Source organism: Mustelus asterias, chromosome 8 (assembly GCF_964213995.1).
Source record: "Mustelus asterias chromosome 8, sMusAst1.hap1.1, whole genome shotgun sequence".
Lineage (NCBI taxonomy): Eukaryota > Metazoa > Chordata > Chondrichthyes > Carcharhiniformes > Triakidae > Mustelus > Mustelus asterias.
Window position 1 is genome coordinate 106,695,150 of NC_135808.1, and position 17,470 is coordinate 106,712,619.

At 43.2% G+C, this 17,470-nt stretch overlaps 1 protein-coding gene across 1 annotated transcript in view; it reads right to left on the reverse strand.

Annotated features, from left to right (window-relative positions):
- Positions 1–1,161: 1,161 nt before the first annotated feature.
- The window catches only part of b4galt2 (UDP-Gal:betaGlcNAc beta 1,4- galactosyltransferase, polypeptide 2), a 352,031-nt gene continuing 335,722 nt past the window's right edge, over positions 1,162–17,470 (reverse strand). The window contains exon 6 of the mRNA XM_078218681.1: positions 1,162–1,985. Coding sequence (XP_078074807.1) covers positions 1,835–1,985 — 151 coding nt within the window. The 3' untranslated portion in view covers positions 1,162–1,834. The remainder of the gene's footprint in view (positions 1,986–17,470) is intronic.

A 17,470-nucleotide genomic window follows, 5' to 3' on the forward strand; every position in this document is an offset into this window, starting at 1 on the left:
GGGAACCCATGGCAGGGGTGGGCCATTAGTGGGTCTGGAAAGTTCTGACCGTTAATTCTGTTTGCTCTCCACAGATACTGCCTCATATGCTGAGTTTTTTCCGAGCATTTTTGGTTTTTATTTCAGTTTTCTAGCATCCATTGTATTCTGCTTTTCGTCTATGGATGTTGTCTATATGGACTTCCAGAAGACATCTGACATTAGGGACTATTGGCAAAAATGAATATGTGCAGAATTGAAGGTAATGTTTTGACTCATAATTGGTTTCAAGGCAGAAGGCAGGAAGTTGAAATCACGGGAATTTATTTCCAGCACAAATTTTGGATACATTTTATTTCTCCATAATTTTAATGGAACTTATTACTAGTAGATACCATCCAGCTCTCTTCCTTTATATTTCCCAAAGCTGCTCCCATGCAGTTGGAGAATGAATATCCAATTTCCAAAGTTTTGATGTGCTGCAAGAGGAAACTCCAATCTCTTGCCTGCCCAGCACTCACAGCATAGTTTGACCAGGACCAGTGAGTTGTGAGTTTTGTGTCAGTCATTTCTGTGGAACGTCCGATTAATATTGGCAGCTTAGTGCCAAATTCCACTATGGATTCACCTCCAACCCAAACCCAACAGGCATTAGCTCAATCGATTTCACACAGGGTTTTGGCAGATGGCAGAAAGAGCATTTCGCATGCAAAAAACACCATCCCTAAAGCACGTTTGGATGTCAGTACCCTCGTGTCAATGCAGGGCATCCCATGGCTCTATTCAAAGAACAGCAGGGAATTCTCCTGGCCCAAATTTCTCCTTAAAATAACATCACTAAAGCAAATATTTTGTGGTGACTACGACAGTAATCTTTGTGGGACTGTGACGTGTGCAAAGTGGCTTCAACATTTCCTATAAATTGCGACTATACATCAAAGAAAGTACTTCATTGGCTACAAAACACTTTTGGGACATCCTGAGATTATAAAAGCAGCTGCATGAATGTAAATAATTTTTGCAAGTTCACAAAGGCTGGCAGTACTTTAGTAGGTCGGAGGCAAAATTCACTTACCTGATGAGGGATATGTAACCAATGTGGATAAAGTTAAATTAAAAGACTGCAATTTCTTCCTAACTTGTTGAGAAAATTCTGTAAATCCGGACATTTATTCTTTCTTTCCCTTTAAATGCTTTTATTTTTTTAATAACTTTGTAACATTCAATATTAGAAATTTACAAGAAACTCCTTATGTTATATGGTAGAAAACATGAGCATACAGTAATTCTTAAAGCTGCAAAGAATATTCAGCAGTCAAAGAGTTAAAACCATAGTGACCCATAATGACCTTGCAGGCACATCTTCTTGTAACGGAAGGTCTTGCCAACGACAAAAATAATCTGGCCTAAGATTCTTTGGCCGTGATCCTCGAGTGAACCAGATCCAAACAGACTAAGTTTCTTTTGTTAGAGGAAGCCATCTTCAAACAGGCCCAGAATTTTGTTAAGAGTACTAAAGAGATTGTATAGAGCTGCATGTTCCACTTCTTTTCACACAAAAAAGAGCTTAAAAAGAATAAATCCTCCCAGATCAGTGCATCCTGGTCTTGTCTGGTTTACATCTCTCAATTGCAGAAGGCAGTATTTTAGCGATTTTATGAGCAAGAGGACCTTTGTTTTGTAATCTTTCTGCTCACCTCCACATGCTTTGTTAGTTTTCGTTTTAAGTTTTAGTCACCATAGTTCTTTGGAGAGACAGAAAGAGAGAAACAGAGAAAGATAGACAGAAAGGCTGTCCATTTATGAGGCTAAGTGAAACAAGAGAGCTGTCTTTGCTTGAGAACAGTGTGACCTGCTATCCTCTTGAAGGCCGAGGTGGCGGTGTGCCAATGTCCACTGTGATGTTTGTGTACATCGGATACTTGGCTACATTCACCAGTTTGTATTTCAAGGAGTTGATCCCATCTTGCTTCATTGTAACCTTGGTGTTCTGGATTTTTGTAAACCTGAAAAATAATGTTTTCATTTTTAATTATGTAGACAATTAGGTATGCCCAAAAAAACGCCTTTAAATAAGTTAAGCATGCATAGGTTTTCTCGCATTAACACTGACTGGCTTATCAAACCTTCAAAATATGTGTTACATCTCTTAAGGACCGACTTTTTTTCAAAATACAAAAATGTGACCCCTTCTATACTGTACAACTTATTTTGTAATATACAACTGAAATCTGTATTTTCGCAGTAACTTCATTGCCATGTGAATGTAAGCCTACTTGTGACTAATAAATAAACTTTAAATGGCAAACCCGGGGCGAGATTCTCTAGTCTCGTCTGTCGCGGGGCCCATTGCGAGTGAGCACGGAACATTTGGCGTTCCAGTCAAAACTCCATTGCCTTTCAGCAGCACTGGAAAATCCCAGCTGCGAACGAGGATGGAAAATTTTGGCCGTGGTCTTAAGATCCTGATTGGTTTGTTAAAAGGGGCCTGCTACCTGAGGCTTTTAGTCCATTTCAATGTAAGAAGCCTCTTCATCAGTGATAGCAATGCAAAAAGCCTCCGGAGCTCATTTTGATGTTCTTGCCACCTGTTAATAGCTGACAATACAAATGAAAATCAACTTCATTGGATGGGCTTGTACAGAACGACTTGGGTAAGAAACTGAAACCAACATCAAAACTGAGGGTGGGGGATTGTGTGTGTGTGTGTGTGTGTGCGTGTGTGCGTGTGTGGTCTATTGGTCAGGAAGTCGGAAGAGGGTGATTAAATGGGATGGGAAGAAATGGTTTGAAAATACAAACTTTATAGCACAATACCGATTCATTGAGGCTCTCTCATGCTACATGACTAGGAGAATGGAACATGTGATACAGGGGGCGATCTTACTGTTTTTCCCCAGTGGCCGATGGGTGGGGCGAGCCAGTAAGATCGCACGAGAGTGAGAGATCGAGTTCGTGCTCGATTTCTAGTCTCTCATGATCTTACTGGCATCAGATATTCAGCGAGATCAGCCTTGCGCCTGGAAAGAGCGCGAGGCTGATTGTTATATTTAAACGCTATGGAATGAATTTTACCCTTCCGCCCGCCATGGGAAACGTAGCAGGCGGGGGGTGGACCATGGAAAGCTCTGTTGAACTCGGGCGGGTTTTTCCAGTCTTGGGGTGAGTGAGGCCGGAAAATCTCACCCTATATTAAATAATATTTAAATATTACAAGTGAGCCCGGGACGGAATCGTCCAGGTTCTTGTGTGACCTTGCTGGTGAAAGTTATTTCTGGCAAGGATCACATATGGTCTCCATCAATGGGGACCTGTCGTGATGGCCTCGCCGGTAGGACCGGAGGCCACACTGGCCCTCCTGGGAGTTTGGGGGTGGGGGTGTCCCTTGGGCAATGCCAGTCTGGCACTGCCAGCCTTGCACCCTGGCAGTGCCCACAGGGCATCAGGCAGTGCCAAGGGGTAGGGCCTGAAGAGTCAGGGCCAGACAGAGCCGGGGCCCAATGGGACCGCTGCCACTCTGCAACAGAGATTGGTGTTGGGAGGGAACTGCTACCACTCTGCAACAGCGACCGGTGTGGGTATGGGATTCCGTGACACTCTACAACAACAATTGTTGGGGTGGGGGTGGGGGACCGCTACCACTCTGCAACAGCAATTGGATGCCGGGAGGGATAGATCCGGGCCGGGGGGAGTCAATGGCCAGGAGGGTTGGCTACGGTTGGGGGAGGCAGTGACAGATCTCTGTACTCACAGAGCACAGAGATCTCAACATGCACACATTCATATGCCATTCGAATACTCCAGTGAGGAAAATCAATGCTTTGGGTAATTCTTATGCAGAGAACCTTCTTGACTGAATTATAACCTCAGGCAAGATTGACATTTCATTTTGACTCTGTGGGTGGTACATCATTAATATGAGAGTTAGGGAACATTGGAAAAGATATTATATAAATCTGCTTTTTAATACCGTCCTACATTTAGTAGGGGGCAGTGTTTAATCGAAGCAAAGGTGGTCTCGTCCGGCAGCCGAAGAGCTGGCAAGAGGCCCACATCACCCCTTTTGGGCAAGATCCACCATATTAAATGTCAATAAGGCACTTTAGTGGACAGAGACAAATCTTGCCCCTGATAAAGGACCCCAGCGGCAGAAGTCCCACCAACTGAAAACTGCCAGTCAGAGGGTTGGCAGCTCAGTTGAATGGCAGTGGCTACTGTCCATTCAAGATGCATTTAAGGCCTAGTATCATCGCTGGATCCCAGGCCACAGGTGAATGATAGAGTTAGGGGAAGGGCAAGGGGCAACAATGGCAGAGCCCAGCCACAATCTCAATCCTTTGACCAGGGACTGAATGCAGGGAGGGCATCAAATTTTGCCCAGGGTGTGTACTAGAAAATAATAGTTTCCCAGGAAATATTTTTGGAATATCATCAGCCTTGATAGACTGCAAAAGGCCTGCAGACTGTGGTGCTTAACTAATGGAAATTTTCCACTCATCTCTTTGATGCTATTTTCAGTTGTTCAATATGAACTAATAGCTTATCTGTGGATTAGTTTGAGCTGGTAATAAGCTAATTAATTGATTATATAAGCTGTCTTCTGTTTTATAGTTCTGGTAGCTAGGCCATTGTGCACCTTAAAAAGTATAATTTTGAATATGCTAATAAAAGATTAATCTTGAGCAGAGGGAGACTGGCGGGGGTAGATTTGAACTTAAGATTTATTTATTAGTGTCACAAGTAGGCTTACATTAACACTGCAATAAAGTTACTGTGAAAATCCCCTGGTTGCCACACTCTGACACCTGTTCGGTTACACTGAGGGAGAATTTAGCATGGCCAATGCACCTAACCAACACGTCTTTTGGACTGTGGGATGAAACCGGAGCACCCAGAGGAAACTCACGCAGGCACTGGGAGAATGTGCAGACTCCGCAAAGACAGTGACCCAAGCTGGGAATCGAACCCTGGTTCCTGGCACTCTGATGCAGCAATGTTAACCATTGTGCCACCGTGCTGCCCTGTGCAATAGTATAAATGGGTGATAGCAAATCTGCTGCTGGTTTTATCTGTTTCCTGATTTTAACTTATAACTAAGTCAGAAAGATGCTGTTCCTCTGACTTTTTCCCCCTGTTCATTGATTCTCCCAATGGACCGGTCAACTGGCCACACGCTCCCAGAGTAGATTCTCAGAGATGACTCAATCTGGGGACAAATTAAAAAGCTATCCCATCAATAATAAGTGTGGTAATTGTGCAAGCATATTTTTAAAGTTTGGAAAATTAACAAACGGACATAACAATTTGGTGGCTGCTTGCTCATATTTTGGGCCTAAGCTTTCAATATGGTCATCAGCAAGAGTGTGCACATTGCAAGTCAGAAATGTGCTGCCTGTCACATTGACACAGGCGAAAAATAGGTATCTAAGGACTGCATCTGAAACAGGCATTAGGCCCATTACGTAGGCAAATAATGGCCTAATGCTTTGTTGAGACACCCCTGAATACAACCAGTGCTGAGCCAGCTGTGTTTAAAAAAAAAGTGCTCCTCCCACCGCTGGTTATCTCTAGACTCCCCCTCCTAATTGTCACTGCAACCCACTATCCTGATGTGCAGATTGCCCCATCCCAGTTGCCTGTTCACCCTCCCCTTTCTTAGCTGAGTCCCCTTTTATCTGGACACCATCCCCTTGCATTGCAAACATTTTACTTTAATGACCTACCCAAGGACCACTGACAACATGAAGGTCTAAAAATCAAAAAATCTTCATTGGAACTTTTACTAGTCCCATTTAAATGTGGTCTGAGGGCCAAAATAGGGTGTGTGCCAGGCCTACCCGTATTCCTTGGTAATTTGCCACAAATTAATTTCTAAACCATGAGGTTTCTTTGTCTCAGAGATTGCAGCTTATGGCTATACAAATAATTTTAAATCTATGCAAACGCACTTTAAAACACAACACTTAAATAGAATTCTACAGTGCAGAAGGAGGCCATTCGGCCCATCAAATCTTCACCAACCACAATCCACCCAAGCCCTATTCCCATAACCCCATGCATTTACCCAATATCAATTTCATAAATATGTTCATGAAACTGATCAAAAAAATCCCAAATGTGACATTGATAAAGGAATGTACCCGAGACTGTTTTCTGGATCAGTCTGCTTCTAGTTCATTGAAGAAAGAGCAGTAATATTTGGTTAAGATCTGGGACAAATAACTGACCATCAAAGTTTTGTAGAACCTTTTCAACCTGCAACTCAAAACAAACCGTGAGGCTAGTGTGCCTTTAAGAACTGTATTTTTAATCATGTTCTCTGCAGTTAGAAGAAGTTTTGGGTTTTTTTCCATTGTTGCTGAGCTGTCTGCTTAGAGGTCCTTTTATTGCTGCTTCAATGGTTTAAATGGGGGTTTATTTATTTTGCTCTGGGCTTCATGCAGTGTCCGGGATTTTACAGCCTTTTGCATTGTTAGGGGGAGGAATGATTGACAGGTCAGGTGACATGAGTTCTTTCGTTTTCAGTTTTGGGCTGCTGTTTTAGTTTAGAAGGTGTTTGGACATCAGACTGAAAAGCAATGTGTCTGTTTTTCTCTCTCCCTGGTATTGTAAATTCTGCTGGCTAGCTGGAAGCAGGTCTTCTTGCCTTCCTGGAGTGAGAATTCTATCTCTTGCACTGACTGAAAGCTAGAGGCCAGCTGTGGCATTATCTCGACCTCGAAGGTTGCTGGAAGTTACAAGGCTGGGAAATCAGAGCTTCAATTCTTCAACCAAAGGACTAAGTTCCAGCATCACGTGAACATTCATATTTCCTATGCTAAACCAATGGCAAGTGTATGCTTTGAGGAGGTTTGTTTGGTTAGAACATTTCATATAGTTGTTAAGGTTAATACAATATCATTTTTTTTTTGTCTTGTTTGTAATTGGTAAAAAGTATTGCTATATGTTAACTGTGTTCTTCAACAAACTTTGTTTGATAAAAGCTCCCTAGTGGGTCATTTCAACCATACCTGAAGTGAAATATCTCAACTTTTGTAATTTGAATTTGGCGTGGGTAAGCATATGATCCAGGTGGACTTCAGAAAATACTTCAGAGTTTCTGACTTGAATTATAACAAAACTAGAAAACAATAATGAAAGCTCAAAATTTGTGTGGCGCAATGGTTAGCACTGTTGCCTCACAGCGTCAGAGACCCGGATTCAATTCCGGCCTTGGGTGGCTGTCTGTGTGGTGTTTGCACGTTCTCCCTGTATCTGCATGGGTTTTCTCCGGGTGCTCCAGTTTCCTCCCACACTCCAAAGATATGGTGGATTGGCCATGCTAAATTGCCTCTTAGTGTCCCAAGGTATATATAGGTCAGGGAGATTAGCAGGGTAAAATACGTGTGGTTCTGGGGATAGAGTTATGGAGATAGGGCCTGGGTAGGAGTTGGTGCAAATCTAATGGGCCAAATGGCCTCCTGATGCACTGTAGGGTCCTATGATTCTATGAAGAGTGCTTCACTGCAAAAGGCAAAGTGGGTGAAGAAGAGATCTGACATTAATTGACTAACCACAAAAGTTATCGGGCTTCAGATCTGACATGGATATAATACAAAAAAGCAATACAAAGTAAAAAGTGGATGCTGCAAAAGGGAGATGTGTGTGGATGGATTAAATCTAAAGTGAAAATTCAAAATAAATCATGTGATAAAAGTAGGGTTAACAATACTAAGGATAATCCTGAGGAATATGGAAATATAGTAGAGAGGTGTAAATGGAGCTCAGAAGAATTAGAAGGAAATAGGAACAAGCCTAGCAGACCCTACTCTGATCCAAGCGCTGGACTGTACATCCGAGATAAAATCTAAAATGTGACCAGTTATTCCCAAAGCTTGCTGTTTAATCATCAGACCCGCAGGTCACTAGCTTGAAAGCCTTACGAAATAATCAGTAAAAGCAATATAAGTTGACTTCCCCAAACATGACCACCAACTACAATCTGTATAAAACAGCAGTCCCTTTTAATTCCATCACAAGAACAACATCTACACGGACCCTTTCTTCATCAAACCATCTGAAATGAACTAGAACAAACTGAATAAACCTTTCAATAGGTACTGATAACATGAAATTCCTCAGTAGTTTTTGCTTCCAATAGGATTCATTGTAAATAGAAACCATAACCTCTCTTTGGAATATCGAAAGCATATGAACCACAAGTGAAATTCTATTTACGAGACACTGAATGGCAGCTCAAAAATGAATTGTTGCTTCCTGGCACTGTTCTCCAAGAACATTGACAATTCCTCCTCATTGGCCTACAGTAGCTTTTATGAACTCACTACGAATCCTATCTCCACCTGCAGCTTCACCATTAGCTAGGCGGCACAGAAGGGAGTTCATTTCCTCCCAGTGAACAGTTTAATTAAGGCTTATCTACTTAACTCATCGGCTTCCCCAGATGGGTTCTGCCTACAGGCTGTTCAGACAGACACCAACTTGACACATTCTTGATTCTGGAGCCTAAGATTGTTCCTATGGGTTTACTGGAGAGTACCACATATGTCAGTCACTGGAAGGATATCAGAGGAATCCTTTTGACCATGATTAATGACAGACTGTAGTCAAAAGAAAAACAATCTTAAGATAAGTCTTGTACAATGGTGGCTGAATTCAACCCATTACTCTCATTTTATTATCTAATGTTCCTCCTGGTGCTTCACATCATAATCTCATATGCAACAGCCCTTGATTCCTTCAGTTTTACAAAGGTCGTCAGTTTTTGTCAAGTAGCTATACATCTATTTGCAGTGTTAGTAATTGAGTTGCCAGCTCCTAGTTTCAGTTTGGCTACAGAGGCTAGGAAATTGCTGACTACATCATTTTCTCCATAAGCAGTAGCAGCGGCCTGCTTCCATACTTTGTGATTGGGTATAGCCTTCATATTGTCAACTACCTTGGTCAAAGCACTTATGGGTCAGGAGCCATCAGTCACTTTGACTTAACAATTATCCTTTATCCAGTTGAAGGCCGATAAGCACTGTTAATGTTCTGAGGTTTCCTGGCAAGTAATGAAGTTGGAAAACAAAGGATGCACCAAACTGCTGATAATTATATGGTGACACTCTGAATCCGATTTCAGTATCACACTGTGATCATTAAAAAGGGAAATAAAGCCACTGCTGCTGGAGGGATTCGTGCTATGTTTGAAGCCTCAGTCCTCACGTGTTCCAAATATTCATGAGGAGCAATGGGTGGTTCACCCAGAGACAAGGGTTTTGAAGGTAGTTTAGCTATTCCATGCAGCCGGCACCTTCTCCAGTTATGGACACACATTAAAGCTTGGACCTCTTATAAAGGTCATTTTTGTTGGCAAAAGGTTATAAGTGTGCACTTGACTTCCATTGTTCTGAGGCACACTCCAGTTCCAGTTAGCATTATACTCCCAACAGCTGGGTAATCATACAGTCTGAGGTGCTACTAATTGCCCGTTACAGTTCTTGTAGGACATGAATTGAAATCCATTCTTAGGAAAGTTAAGATTGAAACATAGGCTTCTTACCATTCAGATGAGGATAGAGAGTGGAGTTATTTTGAGAGACAGTTCTATGCTTTCATGGTAGAGCAATCTTTGACTTATGCTAAGACCATTGGCTGTTTTGGAGCCTGGCCTTTTGGCTAAGGTCAAATGTCAGATCAAGCCTGAGATGGGATGCAATAATGCTTCATCTCTTCAGCTTGGATCTCGCTTGTCTCTCTCTCTCTCGCGGGGACCTTGAATTGGATTTTGATTTTGGTTTTTGAAACAAGCAAGGAATGGATTTGGATTTGCCCAGTCCATTCTGAGCATTGGCTTTGTAATTTTAAGGATGGAGTAAAAATTAAACACAGGTCCCATGTGTGTTTGTGGCAAATAGCTTTAAGCTATTTGGTAATTAGCTTCCATTCTATCTCCCTTTCCAATCCAAATCTCAAATCTTTCATTTGCCAGTGCTAGCATAGTGCATCAGATGATGGAATTTGCATAAGTTCCTCAGGATGCGTCTCAAAAACATCCGTGGCCAGATACCTCATCTTTGACCCAGATTAAACCACACGTCTTGTGAGGAAGAAGCTAGCATTGCTATCCAACCCAGTCTTCTGAACTCGCAACCCATTTGGAATTGTTTCGATAAGTGGTACATATGTAATCCTGCTTATCCGTAATGTTTCTGATGCTTGTAAGCCACTGTATTCACTGATAAGATTAACCTGAACCTCATCAACTAGCACAATTTCTAGGGCGGGAATGCACCTTTATTAGGAAAGGCTGCATCTGGTCAATGTGCTGTCAAGACGGAGCTGGTCATTAGACATTCCGGCCGCACTTGCCCCAAGGCTGGAAATTCCCACCCGAGGTCAACGGACCTTTGCATGGTCCACGATTCCCGTGGCGGGGGAAATGGGAAAATTCCGCCCAGATCACATGTTTGAGTGAGCAGTAACTTTACCTACTTCGCTGTAACTTGTGATTACCAAATGCATAAGCACAGACTTATCACATATTTGCTTTTGCACTATTGTGATAGTAACTCAATTATTATCTGCATAAATTAAACTTTAACCTTCTAGAGGTGAATATCTGGTGGTGTCTGCACAGTTGATGCACTTTTTTGCATGGAGAGAGGCAGATGGCAGAAACTAGTGACAGTATTCCAACTCAAGCTTTATGTCTACTGCGTTGCTTGGGGCAGGCCTATGGGATACCTCATGATAGAACATAGAACATAGAACATAGAACATTACAGCGCAGAACAGGCCCTTCGGCCCACGATGTTGCACCGACCAGTTAAAAAAAAAAACTGTGACCCTCCAACCTAAACCAATTTCTTTTCGTCCATGAACCTATCTACGGATCTCTTAAACGCCCCCAAACTAGGCGCATTTACTACTGATGCTGGCAGGGCATTCCAATCCCTCACCACCCTCTGGGTAAAGAACCTACCCCTGACATCGGTTCTATAACTACCCCCCCTCAATTTAAAGCCATGCCCCCTCGTGCTGGATTTCTCCATCAGAGGAAAAAGGCTATCACTATCCACCCTATCTAAACCTCTAATCATCTTATATGTTTCAATAAGATCCCCTCTTAGCCGCCGCCTTTCCAGCGAAAACAATCCCAAATCCCTCAGCCTCTCCTCATAGGATCTCCCCTCCATACCAGGCAACATCCTGGTAAACCTCCTCTGCACCCTCTCCAAAGCCTCCACATCCTTCCTGTAATGTGGGGACCAGAACTGCACACAGTACTCCAAGTGCGGCCGCACCAGAGTTGTGTACAGTTGCAACATAACGCTACGACTCCTAAATTCAATCCCCCTACCAATAAACGCCAAGACACCATATGCCTTCTTAACAACCTTATCTACTTGATTCCCAACTTTCAGGGATCTATGCACACATACACCTAGATCCCTCTGCTCCTCCACACTATTCAAAGTCCTCCCGTTAGCCCTATACTCAACACATCTGTTATTCCTACCAAAGTGAATTACCTCACACTTCTCCGCATTAAACTCCATCCGCCACCTCTCGGCCCAACTTTGCAACCTGTCTAAGTCTTCCTGCAAACTACGACACCCTTCCTCACTGTCTACCACACCACCGACTTTGGTGTCATCAGCAAATTTGCTAATCCACCCAACTATACCCTCATCCAGATCATTAATAAATATTACAAACAGCAGTGGCCCCAAAACAGATCCCTGAGGTACACCACTTGTAACCGCACTCCATGATGAATATTTACTATCAACCACCACCCTCTGTTTCCTATCCGCTAGCCAATTCCTGATCCAATTTCCTAGATCACCCCCAATCCCATACATCTGCATTTTCTGCAGAAGCCTACCATGGTGAACCTTATCAAACGCCTTACTAAAATCCATATATACCACGTCCACTGCCTTGCCCCCATCCACCTCCTTGGTCACTTTCTCAAAAAACTCAATAAGGTTAGTAAGGCACGACCTACCTGCCACAAAACCATGCTGACTATCACCTATCAATTCATTACTCTCCAAATAACTATAAATCCTATCCCTTATAATTTTTTCCAACATCTTGCCGACAACAGAAGTGAGACTCACCGGTCTATAATTCCCGGGGAAGTCTCTGTTCCCCTTCTTAAACAATGGGACAACATTCGCTAACCTCCAATCTTCTGGTACTATACCAGAGGCCAACGACGACCTGAAGATCAGAGCCAGAGGCTCTGCAATCACTTCTCTTGCCTCCCAGAGAATCCTTGGATAAATCCCATCCGGACCAGGGGATTTATCTATTTTCAGACAGGTAAGTACTTTCTATCTCACATTATACCCATTCCACCACCAACAGCTGCAGTGAAGCATGTTATGCAAGTGCAGTCCAAGCACGAGAAACTTATTTCACTGAAATTCCTCAATTACAAATAGGGATAGAAATCCAAAGGTGCAAATAGCTGAAGACTAAATTCATTATTTCCCACAAAGAAAAACTAAGTTGCAAAACTAATTTTCCCCGAGAAAGTATTAGCTGCTGCATTGAGAAGGTGAACTCCCAAAAACTTCAACAAGGTCAGGATCAAAGTTTGCAAAAGCCAATTAAGTTGCATTTGGTAGCTCTAGTGGTGAATCTGCAATGGTTATAAATGAAGGTAGTGTAATTCCAGGATTCTCCAGGCTGATCAGATGCCAAGTACACTAGTAAGGAGGGCAGCATGGCAAATATGAATCAGTCATGGTGCAGTACTCGATGCGATGGAAGAGCAAGAGTGAGACATGAAACATGAGTGATAGAATGATAAATTATTCATTGCCCAGATCTTCCGGTCTCTGGATGGTCAAATCCTGGAGATACCCCCAGAAGATGTACTGGGGGAACCACTCAGAAGTCCAAACATAAGGACACCACAGGAATTGCCCAGAAAGTTTCTAAAACTCCAATTTAAAGTTGGAGATTTTGGATGGTTTCAACTCATTTCAGAATAGTTATCCAGGAAAAGTTAGAAGGATTAGAAACATTGCTATCTCCTGATGACTATACTACAGATCTTCCACCAAGCCCCCACCTCCCTCCTGGTCCTCGGCCTCGCCCCCCCACATCCCCCCCACCGCCCCCCCGAACACCAACTACCTCCCTGACCACCCTCATATTCCCAATGACCCCAAAATTGACTAACACCCCCGACCACCAAACTACAGCCCCTCTCTGGCTACCTCCGAGCACCTATCTACCCACCACCCCAGCCTGCTTTCAAACTCGGCCCCCCAGTTACCCCCACACTTGACTACCTCACCCCCCTACTAACCCCAATCGGCCAATCCTCTCTCACCCCCAACTACTCCCGACTACCCTCAATCTCTGACTACCCACCCTACCCTTACACGGAACACATTCCCCTCACACCCCCAACATTGACCCACCCTAACCTTTCATCCACTTAGAATACACACTTACCTTCTCTCCATAGCTTGGCATTTAAACAAAGGGACATTTAAACTTAATGGTGTACGGTAGCCAGTGCTGTAGAAAGGAGGCATGGCTTGGTGATGCCCTGACGCTCCTATGTTATGAGGGAAGGTCTCTAGGAGCGGATCTGCTCCATATTTCTCAGGAGGCCTGGTTCAGAAGTCTGGGTGGGAACTGTGGAGGTCCAGAGAAAGGTAAGTGACAAAGAGTGGCATGGCAATCTGACAGTGATTGTCATTCCTTGGAAGAATTGGCCCATTGAAACTCTGGAATTCAGAAGCTGCTGGATCACCCAAGATCTTAACACATCAGAAGACCTTCCATTTGTAGAAGGTCAGAGTTTTGAAAAACCGTGGGTGGGCCTGTTTAGCTGGGGAACTGAAGACAAGTCTGAGGAGAATTGCTCTCTCTTTGTTAGAGATGTGAGTATTCATGGAATTCCCCAGAACAGAGAAAGATCGAAAAGCAAGTGATAAACAAGATACATTCTTAAATTATTCAGATCAAAGGTTTGAATTTCTATCTGGAATATCCCAGGGCTGCCACTTTGCCACGGAGATGATTTCAGGGGATGTACCCTTTTGTATTTGGTTTATTTGTATGTTTTCCAACAGCCACAAGTACACACAGAGAAAGCTGCGACTGGAGCCTAGAAGGAGCTTTGAGACAAGCAGAGAGAGAACTCTTCCAGGAGCTGTAGACCATTAAGCAATAAAGCAGTGGGGTCCGTGCTTGAGTTGGGGGCACACAATTGTGAGCTGCTTCAAGAGAATTGGGGGGTTACCTGGCCGAATGCTAGTGGACAGACCTCAAGACCTTGGAGAATTGCAAGAAAAATTAATGTGAATTCCTGACAGCTGTGGCAAGCCTCGGTTTGCTCCCAGGAGAAGTGAGGGAACCCTCAAGATTCTGTAATGTACAGGGGAACTCTTGGCTAGAATGAAAAACAGAATGGGAAGTGGTCTGTTGAGATTTTCAGGTTTAAAATCTAAATGTTTATGAGATATATGGTGATAATTTAAGTAGCAGTTTAAGTAGTATGTGCTTTGGTTAACACTTGTATAGTTTGTTTTGTTCAAAATGTGAAATCTTGTGGCATGATTTTTTCAGTTAATAACTGGGACTGTAATTTTGTTTTAAAAGTTACTGGTCCCACCTTGAGATCATAACAATCTACATAGAGAAAAGACTGAAAAGAGTAGAAACAAACACAACATCCATTCTACAATGACAAGATCCTCTGTGCTTGGTCCTCTGCTCTTTGTGATTTTTATTAATGATTTAGAGGAGGGGGCTGAAGGGTGGATCAGTAAATTTGCTGATGACACCAAGATTGGTGGAGTAGTGGATGAGGTGGAGGGCTGTTGTAGGCTGCAAAGAGACATAGATAGGATGCAAAGCTGGGCTGAAAAATGGCAAATGGAGTTTAACCTTGATAAATGTGAGGTGATTCATTTTGGTAGGACTAATTTAAATGTGGATTACAGAGGGGTCAAAGGTAGGGTTCTGAAGACTGTGGAGGAACAGAGAGATCTTGGGGTCCATATCCACAGATCTCCAAAGGTTGCCACTCAAGTGGATAGAGCTGTGAAGAAGGCCTATAGTGTGTTAGCTTTTATTAACAGGGGGTTGGAGTTTAAGAGCCGTGGGGTTATGCTGCAACTGTACAGGACCTTGGTGAGACCACATTTGGAATAGTGTGTGCAGTTCTGGTCACCTCACTATAAGAAGGATGTGGAAGTGCTGGAAAGAGTGCAGAGGAGATTTACCAGGATGCTGCCTGGTTTGGAGGGTAAGTCTTATGAGGAAAGGTTGGGGTAGCTAGGGCTGTTCTCTCTGGAGCGGAGGAGGCTGAGGGGAGACTTAATAGAGGTTTATAAAATGATGAAGGGGATAGATAGAGTGAACGTTCAAAGACTATTTCCTCGGGTGGATGGAGCTATTACAAGGGGGCATAACTATAGGGTTCATAGTGGGAGATACAGGAAGGATATCAGAGGTAGGTTCTTTACGCAGAGAGTGGTTGGGGTGTGGAATGGACTGCCTGCAGTGATAGTGGAGTCAGACACTTTAGGAACATTTAAGCGGTTATTGGATAGGCACATGGAGCACACCAGGATGATAAGGAGTGGGATAGCTTGATCTTGGTTTCAGATAAAGCTCGGCACGACATCGTGGGCCGAGGGGCCTGTTCTGTGCTGTACTGTTCTATGTTCTGTGTTCTAAGATCCGACAACCACAGTGAGGGTATGATCAGTTTATGGTGATAATGGTCAAAGAGGGAACATTAGCCAGGATAACCAAAGAATGTTTGGTCATCTTTTAATAGTGCTAATGCTGCATTACAAAGATACAAAGATTTGAATTCGGAGCAGAATAGGCTATTCTGCCCCTTGAGCCATTTGATAAGATCATGGCTGATCTGATTATTTTCTCAACTCTACATTCTGCCTACCTCCAAAAACCTTCAACTCCTTTGTTAGTCAAGAATCAATCTATCTCTTCCCTGGACAGCAGTGAAGACAGGGCCATTGATTATATTTAAGGCAGAGAGTTCCAAAGACTCACAACGTACAGAGAAAAAATGTCCTCTCTTCTCCATCTTAAATGGATGACCCCTTATTTTCAAACTGTCTCCTAGTTCTAGTCTCTCCCACAAAGGGAAACGTTCTTTCAGCATCCACATGTCAAATCCCTTCAGGATCTTATATGCTTCAATGTGATCACCTCTCATTTTTCTGAACTCTAATGGATACAGGCCTTTCCTCATTAGCTCATCCCAGGTATCAGTCAAATGAACCTTCTCTGAACTGCTTCTAACACATTTATATCCTTTCTTAAATAAGGATACCAAAACCATCAAGCATCTGAATGACAGGACTTTGATTTAACATTAAAAGTTAGGTGGATTGGCCATGGTAAATTGTTCATTCGTGTCAGAGGGATTAGCAGGGTAAATATATGGGGTTAGGGCCTGGCTGGGATCATTGTTGGTGCAGGCTCGATGGGCCGAATGGCCTCATTCTGCACTGTAGGGATTCTATCATGCTGTCTAAATGCAGTACTCTCAGTAGTGCTCTGGTGTGAATATGTATTATGTCCACAGATTCTGGAGTAGTGATTGATTCCAATAATGTTTGATTCAGAAACAACTAACTGTGCCAAAATGACACTTATTGGAATCCTTGGCATTTTGATACAATGGTCGTGCAATCAGCTGGGACACAATTGCCACATTAGTTATTTGGCATCATATCATCAGCCATCCTACACCCATGCAACACCTTACAAGATATTTCACTATCTTGGGGTGCAAAGGTCAGTACAGCACAGGAACAGGCCCTTCGGCCCTCCAAGCCTGCGCTGATCGCGTTGTCTTATGTAGACCAACTGCTTGTATCTCTCAATCCCCGTTCATGCGTCTATCCAGATAAGTCTTAAATGTCGTTAACGTGTCTGCCTCAACCACCTCATATGGCAGTGCATTCCAGGCCGTCACAACCCTCTGTGTAAAAAAACTTACCCCGCACATCTCCACTGAAACTTTCTCCCCTTATCTTGAATTTGTGCCCTCTTGTAACTGTCATTTCTGCCCTGGGAAAAGCTTCCAACTGTTCACCCTATCTATACCCCTCATAATTTTATAAACTTCTATCAGGTCGCCACTCAGCCTCCGTCTTTCCCGGAAGAACAATCCCAGTTTATTCAATCTCTCCTCATAGCTAATACCCTCCATACCAGGCAACATCCTGCTAACCTTTTCTGTACTCTCTCCAAAGCCTCCACGTCCTTCTGGTAGTGTGGTGACCAGAATTTCAAATGTGGCCTAACCAATGTTTTATATAACTGTAACACTACTTTAACTTCTCCTCCATCCCTGCTTGAGGGCGCTAAATTAAAATGCTTTGGGAAGCTACGCATGGTGATAGTTCATTGTCCTCATTCCTTCCCTTTCCTCATCAAAATTATGAACTATAAGCAAACACAAGCTGAAGATTTGCACTGTGGCCTCCAAGTC